This window comes from Bos taurus, chromosome 23 (genome assembly GCF_002263795.3).
Source record: "Bos taurus isolate L1 Dominette 01449 registration number 42190680 breed Hereford chromosome 23, ARS-UCD2.0, whole genome shotgun sequence".
Lineage (NCBI taxonomy): Eukaryota > Metazoa > Chordata > Mammalia > Artiodactyla > Bovidae > Bos > Bos taurus.
The window spans coordinates 12,964,098-12,978,669 of record NC_037350.1 but is presented as its reverse complement, the minus strand read 5'-3'; the positions used below and the strand labels follow the sequence as shown (position 1 = coordinate 12,978,669).

At 46.4% G+C, this 14,572-nt stretch overlaps 1 protein-coding gene across 1 annotated transcript; it reads left to right on the top strand.

Moving 5' to 3' along the window:
• The first annotated feature begins 2,181 nt into the window (after window positions 1-2,181).
• Window positions 2,182-8,881, top strand: SAYSD1 (SAYSVFN motif domain containing 1). Its single transcript, NM_001038225.2, has 2 exons — window positions 2,182-2,499; window positions 8,291-8,881. Exons 1-2 carry the CDS (start codon window positions 2,293-2,295, stop codon window positions 8,666-8,668), a joined length of 585 nt encoding a protein of 194 aa, NP_001033314.1. The 5' UTR covers window positions 2,182-2,292; the 3' UTR covers window positions 8,669-8,881.
• Window positions 8,882-14,572: the final 5,691 nt, after the last annotated feature.

Here is a 14,572-nt window from a genome sequence, read left to right as displayed (position 1 = left end):
TTACTTGGTATCTAAGGTGTGTGGATTGGTGACAGAGGGGCTGGTGGAAATATGTCATCCTTGATTCCTTTTTTCTCACACTCCACATCCAATGCGGCTGCACATCATGTTGGCTCAGATATTCAGAACTATATTCAGAATCTGACCAATTCTCACCAACTCCATCACTCCCACTCTAGCCCCCAAAGGCCCAGTCTCTCTTATACCACTGTATTTTCTAACTGGCTTTCTTCCTTCTGTCTTTGCACCCTAATAGCACCCCACCTCCAGCAGCAAGTGTGATCTTTTAAAAATATGTCAGATCATGTCATCTTGTACTCAAAATCCTCCTGTCACTTACCATCACACTCAAACACAGGGTGAAGTTTCGACTATGGCCTGTAAGGCCTTGTATGAACTGACCATTGATGTTCTGTGAGAAGGTCAAACAAAGTACTTGAGCTCTCAGGACTTTTGTACTTGCTGTTTCCTCTAACAGAAATGCTCATCTCCAGGTATCTACATGCCTTCACCACTCACTTCATTTAGGTCTCTGCTTAAATGGCAACTCCTCAGAGAAGACTTCCCTGGTCACTGGCTCAAAACAGCCCCACCATCCCTATTTCTTACTTCAATTTTCTTCAGAGCTGTTGTTTCTTAGCAACTGTTGTTTAGTTGCTAAGTTGTGTCTGACCTTTTTGTGACCATATGGACTATTCCTTGCCAGGCTCCTCTGTCCAGATTTCCCAGGCAAGAATACTGGAGTGGGTTGCCATTTCCTTCTCCAGGATATCTTCCTGACCCAGAGATCAAACTTGAGTCTCCTGCATTGCAGGCAGACTCTTTACCACGGAGCCACCTAAGAAGCCTATGATCAGTACCTGAAAGTGAAGTCGTTCAGTCGCGTTCCCTCTTTGCAACCCCATGAACTATAAAGTCCATGGAATTCTCCAGGCCAGGATACTGGAGTGAGTAGCCTTTCCCTTCTCCAGGGGATCTTCCTAACCCTGGGATCGAACACAGGTCTCCCTCATTGTGGGCAGATTCTTTACCAGCTGAGCCACCAGGGAAGCCCAAGAATACTGGCTGGAGTGGGCAGCCTATCCTTTCCCCAGGAGATCTTCCTGACCCAGGAATTGAACCAGGGTCCCCTGCATTGCAGGCGGATTCTTTACCAACTGAGCTATCATGGGAGCCCTTGATATATAGAGGATTCTTGATAAACATTTGCTAAGAGTAGGAAAGACTCCAATTCTAGTTCATATAGTTCCTTGACTCACACTCAACAAGACCCCAAAAATATTTGAGTTCTCAATTTCGTGAGTGTCACTTAGCTAGATGCTTCAGTCCAGTTGTCACTCGTCCTATCTGACTCTTTGTGACTCCATGGGCTTCAGCACGCTAGGCCTCCCTGTCCACTGCCAACTCCCAGAGTTTACTCAAACTCACGTCCATTGAGTCAGTGATGCCATCCAACTATCTCCTCCTCTTGTCTTCCCCTTCTCCTCCTGCCTTCAATCTTTCCCAGCATCAGGGTCTTTTCCAATGAGTCAGGTGGCCAAAGTATTGGAGTTTCAGCTTCAGCATCAGTCCTTCCAATGAACATCCAGGACTGCTTTCCTTTAGGATGAACTGGTTGGCTCTCCTTGCAGTCCAGTCCTCAAGTCTTCTCCAACACCAAAGTTCAAAAGCATCAAAGCTAGATGCTTAGAGCTTTAAAAATCTAAACAGTCCCTGACCGGAACTGTGACCTTTTGGGTGAGTAGTGATTGGGCGAAGTCTGTACAACCTGCTTGCCAGTGAGAAGTGCTAGCCCTCCAAAGAGCTAAGACTGGCAAACCGCTGAAAAGGAAAAGGGCAGGCTGTATCCTGCCTTCCTTCTGACATGAAAAGTCCCACAGATCATGGGCCTTTTTCAATGCCCCGGGACCACCTTCTCAATCTGGTGCTAACCTGTGGAGATGTTCCACCTGTTAGGGAGCTGATCCCTGACATGAGAGAGCATTGCGGCGCTTAGCCTAGGGCAAAAGCTGGAAACAATGAGGCAACCTTTATGTTTAGGTTCTTAACCACGTAGCTCGAGGATGTGAACACTGCTCTTTCAAGTTTAGAGTGAACAATTAGCTGTGAACTGCCTACTGAACGTCACAAAGCCAGCGCACGCCCCACCCGCGCTCAGTGCCGCTAGCGCGCACGCGCAGCAGAGAGCGCCGCCACGCAGGCGCACTGCAGCCCGGAACCCCGCAAAGTCGGGACTGGTTCCCCGCGGGCGGGCGCGCGCTTTTTGGGCGCGCGAAGAAGGGGGCGCGCGCCATGGAGCAGCGGCTAGCTGAGTTCCGGGCGGCCCGGAAGCGAGCCGGGCTGGTGGCTGAACCCAGCGCTTCGAGCCAGAGTACACAAACCTCGGGAGAGAAGGCAGAAGCAGCTACGACTCCAAAAGCACCTTCAGGCTGGCTAAAACGGTTCCTGGTGTGGAAACCGAGGCCACCGAGTGCCCAGGCCCAGCCCAGCCTCGCTCAGGTGAGAGGAGGGAGGCCTTACCCCTAAGGCACCTGGCTTCTGAAACGCCGACGTGGCCTCTAAGGCGACTCCGCCGAGGCTCCGCCCCGGCACCACGTGGTGGCCTGAAGGCCCCGCCCCCACGTCGTGGAATGGCCCGGCCCAGGCCACGCCCCCCGGGGCTGGAGAAGCCCGTTGACAGCGGAGGACAGTTTATGGGCTCGCAGAGAGTCAGACACGATTGAGGGACTAACACACTTTTCGCTAGCTGAGAGGGGCTGCTGGCGCCTCCCGCCGGCTTGGCGGCGGTGCCCCGCGTCTCCTGCCCCGTCCTGTTCTGCCCTGCAGAGTGACTTTGACATTTTCTTTCCAGCCAGGGACCCACGTACCTTCGACTCCAGGCGGGAAGTTGAGGGTCTAGGGTCCCAGAAGAAATCACCTCTGCCCTTGCGTTATTCACAGCGAGTTGAGTGATCGTTGTGCCCTCGGTGGCTTTGGGAAACGTCTCCACAACCATAGGGGGCCACAGCCCTCTGCTAATGGAGGGGGAAAGGTCTAATTGGATGCTGATGAGAAGTGGCAGTAAATTAAAGCTTGATTTGATTTCGCATCTGGGCCACGTGCCCAAATAGCCTGCGCTTTAGAAATGGTGTTTGAATACAGAACTCGCAGAAGTGTGCTGACTGCCTGTGATGGCAATGTGTTGTGTATCACTGTTGAAGTAGCGAAGCCTACTCAAGTTTAACAATTAATGTTTAAGGCGAAAACAAGAGATTAGTATGATAGCTTTTACACCCTATTGTGAGTGTGTTAGTCGTTCAGTCGTGCCCGAATCCTTGCGATCCTATGGGCTGTAGCCTGTCAGTCTCCTCTGTTCATGGGATTCTCCATGCAAGAATACTGGAGTGGGTAGCCATTATCTTCTTCAGGGGATCTTCCTGACCCAGGGATCCCACACAGGTCTCCTGCCATTGCAGGCAGATTCTTTACTGTCTGAGCCACCAGGGAAGCCTCATTAGCTTTTGGTAATCTCTCATTCCTGTCTCTGTATCTTGGTTTTCATTCATGAGTAAAGTGGCAAGGTGACTTAAGTGTGAGATTGGAGCATGCATGTGGGAACACAGGACAAAACATCAAGGGGAAATCTGTGAGCTGGTCTTTGAACCTCCTAAGTGCAATAAGTGCCAGAAATTCCTTTTGGAAAGTAAAATGTGCCTTCAGATCAGATCAGTCGCTCAGTCGTGTCCGACTCTTTGTGACCCCATGAATCGCAGCACGCCAGGCCTCCCTGTCCATCACCAACTCCCGGAGTTCACTGAGACTCACGTCCATCGAGTCAGTGATGCCATCCAGCCATCTCATCCTCTGTCGTCCCCTTCTCCTCCTGCCCCCAATCCCTCCCAGCATCAGAGTCTTTTCCAATGAGTCAACTCTTACTCCTCTTAAAATTTCCTAAGTTCATGTATCCTTGCACCACATCTGCTTATAAGGAATTTTTTCTTTTTTTTTTTGGTAATCAAGGAGAACTTATTGTTACTTAGTTTGAATTAGATACTATTCTTCATGACACACAGGGTTCCTGCTGACTTGCAGAAAGAGTGTGCAGGGTTCAAACAATCCATTTCCTTGCATACAGTTTGTCTCAGGATGACTTTATTGTGGATTAGAACTCACAGGGCACAATTGCTTAGGATTTTAGAATCCATTTCCTCTACCCCTTTTCCTCCCCACAGTTATAAAACATCTAGCCTACACAATGAGTTTTTGACTTTATGGCTCATTTCCAAAGGAATATGAGATCACTAGAGGAGCTGAGCTTGGAGAAAATTTCCATTATTAAAAGCCCAAAAACTAACTGATGGCCTGACAAAGGGATGAGAGGCAATGCTAGACCTCCTATGCTTCTTATCAGTTACTCTGTTTTTCATAAGGGACTTTGTCTAAAACTCATTTTCATTTACTCAGTTATCATTCTTGAGTTTGTTCTGGTGTGAAATTATCACTAAATTGCTCCCCACCCCCTACCCCTGCCAATTTCTGATCTATCTCTACCTAATAATTTTGGTGGCACATAGTGGCTTGTCTGAGATTTCTTTATCCTTCTGTTTGTTATTGCTTCTTTTTGCTGGCCATTGATACAGAGGGGTCCACCTCCTCATTCCCTCACTCTCGAATTTAGCTTGGGGAAAAGCATTTCCCCCAAATAAAATATTTCTTTCTGCAGCAAGCTTCTACCACAGTGGGACAAAAATGCCTGTAACTTTTTTTTTTTTTAATCCTGCCAAGCCCCCACCCCACCCCCATCTCCCTCCCCAGGCCCCCAGTGCACCATCTAGCCCCAGGGTCTATTGACCACACTCATCCTGCAACTCCTCCCTTCCAGGCCTTGGCTCAGGCTGGCCCACAGTTCAAATGCCCTCTTTCTTTGGCATGACCTAGCCAGGCACAGAGAAGGCGATGGCACCCCAGTGTTCTTGCCTGAAAATCGAATGGATGAGGAGCCTGGTAGGCTGCAGTCCATGGGGTCTCAAAGAGTCGGACACAACTGAGCGACTTCACTTTCACTTTTCACTTTCATGCATTGGAGAAGGCAATGGCAACCTACTCGAGTGTTCTTGCCTGGAGAATCCCAGGGACGGGGGAGCCTGGTGGGCTGCCGTCTATGGGGTCGCAGAGAGTCAGACACGACTGAAGCGACTTAGCAACAGCAGCAGCAGCAGCCAGGCACAGGCTTTGCATCACCGCTTCAGATCCAGGAGTCATCTCTTAAGTTCTCCCTTTTTTCCACCAGCATTCATTGACTCAGTCACGTGCCCACTATGTTCCAGCTACTGTCCTGAGTCCCAGGAGACAATGCAATAAAGACAAGGCCCTGTTCTCTCAGAACTTGCTTTTGAGTTGAAAGAACAGAATGATGAATGCTACAAAAGGGAGGAAAATCCAGCGTGCTGTGATAGTGAATCGGGGGTGAGGGATGCAGAGTGTCACTTTAAATTGGGTGGGCAGGGAGGACCTCATAGAGGAAGTGACCTCACCATTTTTCTTAAGAAGGAGCCACTCTTAAGAAACCTGGGACAAGGACAAGGGCCCACATGGTGACATTTTTGCTGAGGTTTGTAGAAGAGGGAGCCAGCCAGGTGGTGTGAGGGGAAAGGGCTTTCCTCTCAGAGGGAACCGCAAGTGCAAAGGCTCTGAGGTGGGAAGACTTTGGTATTCTGGGAATGGAAGTCCCTTCCCTAAACTGCACCATATGTGCTGTGGTGCCTGTGGTGGCCCCAAACACTTTGACACACAGCTTTTACAGTAGGAGGTGCACTGGTTGGAGGCATCTCTGGAGGCCCCCTCTCCTTTGTTTGTTCCCTTTGCCAGTTTAACACCCCTACCCCTACCTCATCTCCTTCTAGCTCTCTAACCCTTCCCCTTAGCATCTCCCATGATGCCCTTAGTTAAGTAAAAAGGCCTTTGAAGGGAGATCATCCTAGGATCCTGGACCAACCTCATCTCTGCCTGTCACCAGCCATGTGACTTTAGGGGAGTTCCTTACATCTCAGTGTCTCCTTATCAGTAAATTGGGACTAATAAGGCCTGCCTGCTGGGTTACAGGAGATCAGGCATCTAGAAGGTACTCAGTAAATGTTGGCCATAGCATTATTCTTATTAGTGTTCCTTTACTAATAAATTCAGTTTACTGTGAATTTCAAGTTGTGCACGTTCAAGATGTGTTCTCTATCCATCAGTCCATCATTTCTCTCTGATCTCCTTGTCACCAGCCTCATCTCTGCCTGCTCCTCTCTTATTGGGCCTCATGCATGAGCTGTTAACAATTTCCTTTCTTCTCTTGCAGCCCATTCTCTACCTGGCATCCAGAGTAGTCTTAAATACTAATCAGATTGTATGCGTTCCCTGCTAAGACTGTCAGTGATTTCCCTATTTTGCACACTGGTTGAATCTGAAAGGGACATTTATTTATTTAATAAATGTTTGTGGAGGGGGTGGGGAGTGTAGCTGATTATATGTCAAAGACCTTTCCAATCTAATTGGAAAGGTAATAATTGCAACGCGTGCCAAGTCACTTCAGTCGTGTCTGACTTTTTGCGACCCTATGGATTGTAGCCCTCCAGGCACCTCTGTTCATGGGATTCTCCAGGCAAGAATGCTGGAGTGGGTTGCCATTTTCTTCTCCAGGGGATCTTCCCGACCCAGAGTTGATGCTTAAAAAAAAAATAACGAAAAAACAACCAAAGGTCTAACAATGTAGAATTGCTAAAGCAGCATGAATCAGATGACCTATATATTTTTTGGAGATCAGATAACAGTTTTGGTCCCTTTTAAGTTGCCACGTGAAGAATACGGGATATAACTGAATAAATAAACTAAGTCTGCTCTGTACAGAGAACTTATGTGTGCAGTGCTGTTTGGCTCTGGAGACACCAAAAGATAATCAGCAACAGTAGGTGACCTCATGCAACCACTAGGGACACATGTGATCTATATTAAAAGAGAGACACTTGAATGACAACAGTTTGGTGCTCAGTGAGAAAGAGAGCCAGTTAGAGCTCTGGGAGGCGGAGGGGCACCCTGCTTGCTGGCCCCAGAGGTCAGGGTATACATAGTTCACCAGCCGTGCTTGCCTGGAGAGAGCACGTTCCTGAGGAATGGAGAGGAATATTCCCGGCCACGGATGGGCAGTGTCTTTGGGTTGTAAGACCAGAGGATTCATTTCTAGAGCAGTAGATTGTGGATCATGTTGTTCAGGAAACTTTTTACAACATTATTTTACAAACTGCAAATCATGACTCATTCGTGGCTAGTGAAAAAAATTTTAAAGGTCTTATCCTAAATTAACTAAATGTAATTTTAAAAATAGAATAGAAAACCAAAGCTTCATATGTAATCAAAGTGATGATATGTGAAGACTTTTTTCCTGATACACACATATATACACACCATATATATATATTTTGGGGGGGGGTTTGCAGTACAAAATGTATTTTTTATTGTGGGTCATACCCCAAAATTTTAGAAAATACTGGACTGGAGACCAAGCTTGCAAAAGCTCCTTAAATACCTCTGTCTCCCATTACAGCCAGCATAGGGGCCTGTGTTCTGGCACTTCTGTCTTTTGAGTGAATGCAAGGCCTTGGATTCCAGCCCAAGGAGTTTAAAATTTAACTGGTAGGCATTAAAAATGTGTCAAAGGTTTGTGAGCAGAAGGTTGATGGATGTTGTGGCAGATTTATTTAGCAGCTGTACATGGTTTGGTGTGGGGAGAGATAGGTTAGAAGGCGGGTAGTCCAGTTAGGAGACCCTGGGGCCATGTAGGATGGTCACGGGATGGAAAGGTTGTGGCTCTAATTGTGATTTTTTTTTTTTAACGTGTAGAATACTCCTCATTTTAGAATCATGCCACTCAACAACATTTTAGCTCATCTAATCCAGTCAACAAACATGTATTGATTCTGTGTGGGAAGCATGTGCCCGGCTGCTGCCTTATCAATTACATGGAGTTACTAGAGGGGCTACATTAGCTCCTCTTAGCAGCAGACTAATCTGATGAAATGTCTGCCTCAGACGGGAATCCACCCGAACGCCGTAAGGTTTTCCTCAAGTCACATCTCACTGATGGGTTTTGATTCAGAGCAGGATGCATGAGAGCTCTTGGGAGATAGTTGTCTTAGAGAGCAGGGCAAGAAAAACAGACGCCGATGAGGGGACGCCTTTGCACGCAGGGGCAGCTGCCTCTCCGGATGGGTTTTGATCCTCTCGGCCCCACTGTCCTTCATTCTTTCTTTGGTTTGTTTGTGTGTCCTAGGGAGCAGCATGGCCCAGGGGCCTCGAGTCACAGCCACCATGGAGTCCAGCCGAAGAAGCCCCGCCACCGCCGCAGCCGCCGCCACCGCAGCCCCTGACCCCGCGGGACCGGTCTCTCCTGACCAGCGTCACCCTGTTGAAGGTGCTCCTCTGGTTGGTCCTGCTGGGGCTGTTTGTGGAGCTGGAATTTGGCCTGGCCTATTTTGTCCTGTCCCTGTTCTACTGGATGTATGTGGGGATGCGAGGCCCCGAGGAGAAGATGCAGGGGGAGAAAAGTGCCTACTCGGTGTTCAACCCGGGCTGCGAGGCAATCCAGGGAAGCCTGACCGCCGAGCAGCTGGAGCGAGAGCTGCACCTGAGGCCTCTGCCGCGGAGATAGGACCAGACCGGCGGTGGCCCCAGGGCCCTCGCACCCCCTGGCTTTGACTGAGAACAGCTTGCGGGTCAGGTCTGTGACCCCACAATTCCGCACTTCCCCTGACCTCCTGCTACAGTTTTATCTCAGAATTTCTTTTTCATTTTGGTGAAACTCCTGAAAGACACTCACTGTGGGTCTGATGCAATTTATAAAAATTACACACTCAAGACAGGAGACCTGTTTGTCTCTTTATTTGAGAGAGGCGATTCTTAGAGAACACTAGGAGGGCTTTGGGGAGATAACTGTTGAAAATATTGAGCTGTTTGAAGTAATGGTTTGGTACATCAGAGCTATGTGTTAAAAGTAAATATTCTCTTTAAGTCTTATTTTTAGAATTAGTTACAGTAACTCCCCTGCATACATACATGACTTCTGTTCCAAGAGTGCATTTGTAAGTCCAGTTTGTTCCAAGTCTAACACAGTTAGCCTAGGTACCCAACTAACCCAATTGACTATATAGTACTGTACTTTAATAGGTTTATAATACTTTTCACACAAATAATACATAAAAAATAAAACATTTTTAATCTTATAGTACAGTAAGAAAAAGTACAATAAGTAGTGAGAAAGTACTTGAAAAGTACAGTAGTGTGGCACAACAGCTGGCATACAGGGGCTGGCATCAAGTGAATGGGCAGGAAGCGTCACTGACTGGAGGAGAGAGAAGTGGGAGATTGTAGAGCTGAAGGATCATCAGCAAGAGGAGATGGAGGGCAAGCTGCAATGTCACTCACGCCTGACGTTGACGTCACAGGTCTGGTTCTTTGCTGGATTCAATTCCATCTATCCTCTTGAAAACAACAATCTTAGTGGCGTCTGAGTAGTAGCTCTTTTTTTTCTTGCCATAATGACACAGTAGCACTGGATTGCATTCTGAACGGCTGCTGCAAACTTTGTGAACTAGTCTACATTCAGGTCCAGTGCCTCAAAAACTTAACAGGGCCTCTCAAAGAAAACCCCTTTACTATCTCCTGCATCATGAAGCTCTTTGGTTCTTCAGTTACTGCTTCCTCTTGTCTCTCTTCGTGCTTTCTCTGGGCCTCCAACTCCTTCAGGCCTTCATTAGTAAATTCTTCATGTTGCACAGCAAGGAGTTCAGTGCAGTTGTCCTCTTGCAGATCTAGCTTGAAATAAAGAAACTATACTGCTGTGCTTATACAATACTGTACAGTAAAGTGCACAGAAGCACAACCACTTGTAGGGGATGGACATGCATGATGATATACGCCAGACACATGAAGTGACACGAGACTGGACGTGCGCACACATACTCACGTCTTTGAAAGTTCACAACTTGAAGGTTCATATGCAGGAGACTTACTATAGTTAATTTTTAATTGACACATATTTGATTTACACGTTGTGTTGTTAGTAGTTTCAGTTGTACAGCAAAGTGATTCAGTTACATATATATGTGCACGAATGCATTCTAGGTCACTTCATTCATGTCCGACTCTGCAACTACGTGGGCCGTAACCCACCAGGCTCCTCTGTCCATAGGATTCTCCAGGCAAGAATACTGGAGTGGGTTGCCGTACCCTTGTCCAGGGGATCTTCCTGACCTAGGGATTTAACCTGCATCTCTTACGTCTCCTGCATTGGCAGGCAGGTTCTTTTTTATCACTAGCACCACTTGGGAAGTATGTATATATATGTATATGTATATGTATGTGTGTGTGTGTATATATATACACACACACACATACATATATATGTATAGCGAAAGTGAAGTTGCTCAGTCGTGTCCGACTCTTTGCAACCCCATGGACTGAAGCCTACCAGGATCCTCCATCCATGGGATTCTCCAGGCAAGAGTACTGGAGTGGGTTGCCATTGCCTTCTCCATATATATGTATATATGTGTGTGTATATATATAGTCTTTTTCAGATTCCTTTCCCATATAGGTTACTACAAAATACTGAGTATAGTTCTCTGCTCTGTACAGCAGGTCCTTATTTATTATCTATTTTAGGTGTAGTAGTATGTATCTGCTAATCCAAAATTCCTACTTTTCTCCTCCCCCCGAACTTTCCCCTTTTAACCATAAATTTGTTTCCTATGTCTATGAGTCTATTTGTGTTTTGTAAATAAGTTCATTTGTATTGTTTTTAAGACTCCACATATAAGCAATACCATATGATAGTTGTCTCTCTCTGTTTGGCTTATTTCACTTACTATGATAATCTCTAGGTCCATCCATGTTGCTGCAAATGGCATTATTTTTTCTTTTTTATGGCTGAGTAATATTCCATTTTATGTTTATACTACATCTTCTTTATCTCTTCATCTGTCAATGGACAATTAGGTTGCTTCCTTGTCTTGGCTATTGGAAATAGTGCTGCAATGAACACTGGTGCCCGTGTATCTTTCCAAATTATGATTTTCCCTGGACATATGCTTAGGAGTGGGATTACAGGATCACATGGTAACTGTGTTTCTAGTTTTTTAAGGAATCTCTGTATTATTCTCTTTGGTGGCTGTACCAGTTTACATTTCCCCCAACATTGTAAGAGGGTTCCCATTGCTCTACACCCTCTCCAACATGTATTATTTGTAGACTCTTTGATGATGGCCATTCTGACTGGTGTGAGGTGATAACCTCATTGTAGTTTTGATTCACATTTCTCTAATAATGAGCAGTGTTGAACATCTTTTCATGTGTCATTTGGCCATCTGTATATCTTCTTTGGAGAAATGTCTTTTTAGATCTTCTGCCCCTTTTTTGTTTGAGTTTTTTTTTTTTTTTTTTAATTGAGCTGTATGAGCTGTTTGCACATTTTGGAGGCTAATCCTCTGTGAAAAATGCTATTGGTAATTTGATAGGGATTGCACTGAATCTGTAGATTACTTTGGGTAGTAAAATCATTTTTGACAATATTGATTCTTCCAGTCCAGAAACAGTGTATCTGTCCATCTATTTGTGTCATCTTTGATTTCTTTGATCACTTTCTTAAAGTTTTCTGAGTACAAGTCTTTCATCTCCTTCAGCTCAGTTCAGTTCAGTCACTCAGTCGTGTTCAACTCTGCGACCTCATGAATCACAGCACGCCAGGCCTCCCTGTCCAACACCAACTCCTGGAGTTCACTCAAACTTGTGTCCTTCGAGTTGGTAATGCCAAACAGCCATCTCATCCTCTGTCGTCCCCTTCTCCTCCTGCCCCAATCCCTCCCAGCATCAGGGTCTTTTCCAATGAATCAACTCTTTGCATGAGGTGGCCAAAGTATTGGAGTTTCAGCTTTAGCATCAGTCCTTCCAGTGAACACCCAGGACTGATCTTTAGAATGGACTGGTTGGATCTCCTTGCAGTCCAAGGGACTCTCAAAGAGTCTTCTCCAACACCACAGTTCAAAAGCATCAATTCTTCGGCACTCAGCCTTCTTCACAGTTCAACTCTCACATCCATACATGACCACAGGAAAAACCATAGCCTTGACTAGACGGACCTTTGTTGGCAAAGTAATGTCTCTGCTTTTCAATATGCTGTCTAGGTTGGTCATAACTTTCCTTCCAAGGAGTAAGCATCTTTTAATTTCATGGCTGCAGTCACCATCTGCAGTGACTTTGGAGCCCAAAAAGATAAAGTCTGACACTGTTTCTACTGTTTCCCAGTCTATTTGCCATGAAGTGATGGGACCAGATGTCATGATCTTAGTTTTGTAAATGTTGAGCTTTAAGCCTACTTTTTCACTCTCCTCTTTTACTTTCATCAAGAGGCTTTTTAGTTCCTTTTCACTTTCTGCCATAAGAGTGGTGTCATCTGCATATCTGAGGTTATTGATATTTCTCCCAGCAATCTTGATTCCAGCTTGTGCTTCTTCCAGCCCAGCGTTTCTCATGATGTACCCTGCATATAAATTAAATAAACAAGGTGACAATATACAGCCTTGATGTATTCCTTTTCCTATTTGGAACCAGTCTGTTGTTCCATGTCCATTTCTAACTGTTGCTTCCTGACCTGCATATAGGTTTCTCAAGAGGCAGGTCAGGTGGTCTGGTATTCCCATCTCTTTCAGAATTGTCTACAGTTGATTGTGATCCACACAGTCAAAGGCTTTGGCATAGTCAATAAAACAGAAATAGATGTTTTCTGGAATTCTCTTGCTTTTTCAATGATCCAGTGGATGTTGGAAATTTGATCTCTGGTTCCTCTGCCTTTTCTAAAACCAGCTTGAACATCAGGAAATTCATGGTTCATGTATTGTTGAAGCCTGGCTTGGAGAATTTTGAGTATTACTTTACTAGCGTGTGAGATGAGTGCAATTGTGCAATAGTTTGATCATTCTGTGGCATTGCCTTTCTTTGGGATTGGAATGAAAACTGACCTTTTCCAGTCCTGTGGCCACTGCTGAGTTTTCCAAATTTGCTGGCATATTGAGTTCAGCACTTTCACAGCATCATCTTTCAGGATTTGGAATAGCTCAACTGGAATTCCATCACCTCCACTAGCTTTTCCATTCATCTCCTTAGGTAGGTGTATTCTGAGGTATTTTTTTCTCTTTGATGTGATGATAAGTAGAATTGTTGCCTTCATTTCTCTTTCTGATCTTTCACTGTCAGAGAATAGGAATGCAGGAGATTTCTGTGTATAATTTTTGTATCCTGTATCTTTACCAGATTCAGTGATGAGCACGAGTAGTTTTCTGGTAGCATCTTTAGGATTTTCAATGTAGAGTATCATGTCATCTGCAAACAGTAATTATTTCCTTTTTGATTTGGATTCCTTTTATCTCTTTTCTTCTCTGTTTGTCCTCTCTTCCTGCTCTGTTGGTTGTTTGGCCTGAGATGTTTCAGCACTGGAGTCTACAGGCTTTTGGTTGGGGCCAAGTCTTGGTGCCAAAATGGTGGCCTCCAGGAGAGCTCATGCCAATGAATATTCCCTGGTACCTCCACCACCAGAGTCCCTGTACCCACAGTAAGCCACGGCTGCCCCATCCTCACACCTCCTCAGGAGACCCTCCAAGACCAACAGGTGGCTCTGGCCCAGGCTCCTATGACATCACTGCCTTCACCCTGGGCTCTAGCACGAGATGCTGTGTGCCCTCTCCAAGAGCGGAGGCTCTGGCCCAGGCTCCTATGACGTCACTGCCTTCACCCCGGGCTCTAGCACGAGATGCTGTGTGCCCTCTCCAAGAGCAGAGGCTCTGGCCCAGGCTCCTATGATGTCACTGCCTTCACCCTGGGCTCTAGCACGAGATGCTGTGTGCCCTCTCCAAGAGCAGAGGCTCTGGCCCAGGCTCCTATGACGTCACTGCCTTCACCCTGGGCTCTAGCACGAGATGCTGTGTGCCCTCTCCAAGAGCAGAGGCTCTGGCCCAGGCTCCTATGACGTCACTGCCTTCACCCCGGGCTCTAGCACAAGATGCTGTGTGCCCTCTCCAAAAGTGGAGCCTCTGGCCCAGGCTCCTATGACGTCACTGCCTTCACCCTGGGCTCTAGCACGAAATGTTGTGTGCCCTCTCCAAGAGCGGAGTCCCTGTCTCACCCAGTCCATGGACTCCTACAACAAGCTCCACTGGCCTTCAAAGCCAGATGGTCTGGGGGCTCCTCCTCATGGTACTTGACCTTTAGACTGGGGAGCCTGGCTTGGGACTCAGAACTTTCACTCCTGTGGGAGAACTTCTGTGATATAATTATTCTCCAGTTTGCAGGTTGCCCACTTGAGGGGTGTGGAGTTTGATTATATTGCAAATGCACCCCTTCTGCTGTCTCATGGTTTCTTCCTTGTGTCTTTGGATGTAGAAAATCTTTTTATTTTTTTTGTAGATTACAGTCTTCCTTTTTTTGGAGGGGGGGAGGGGGGCGCTTCCCTGATAGCTCTGTTGGTAAAGAATCTGCCTGCATTGCAGGAGACCTCAGTTTGATT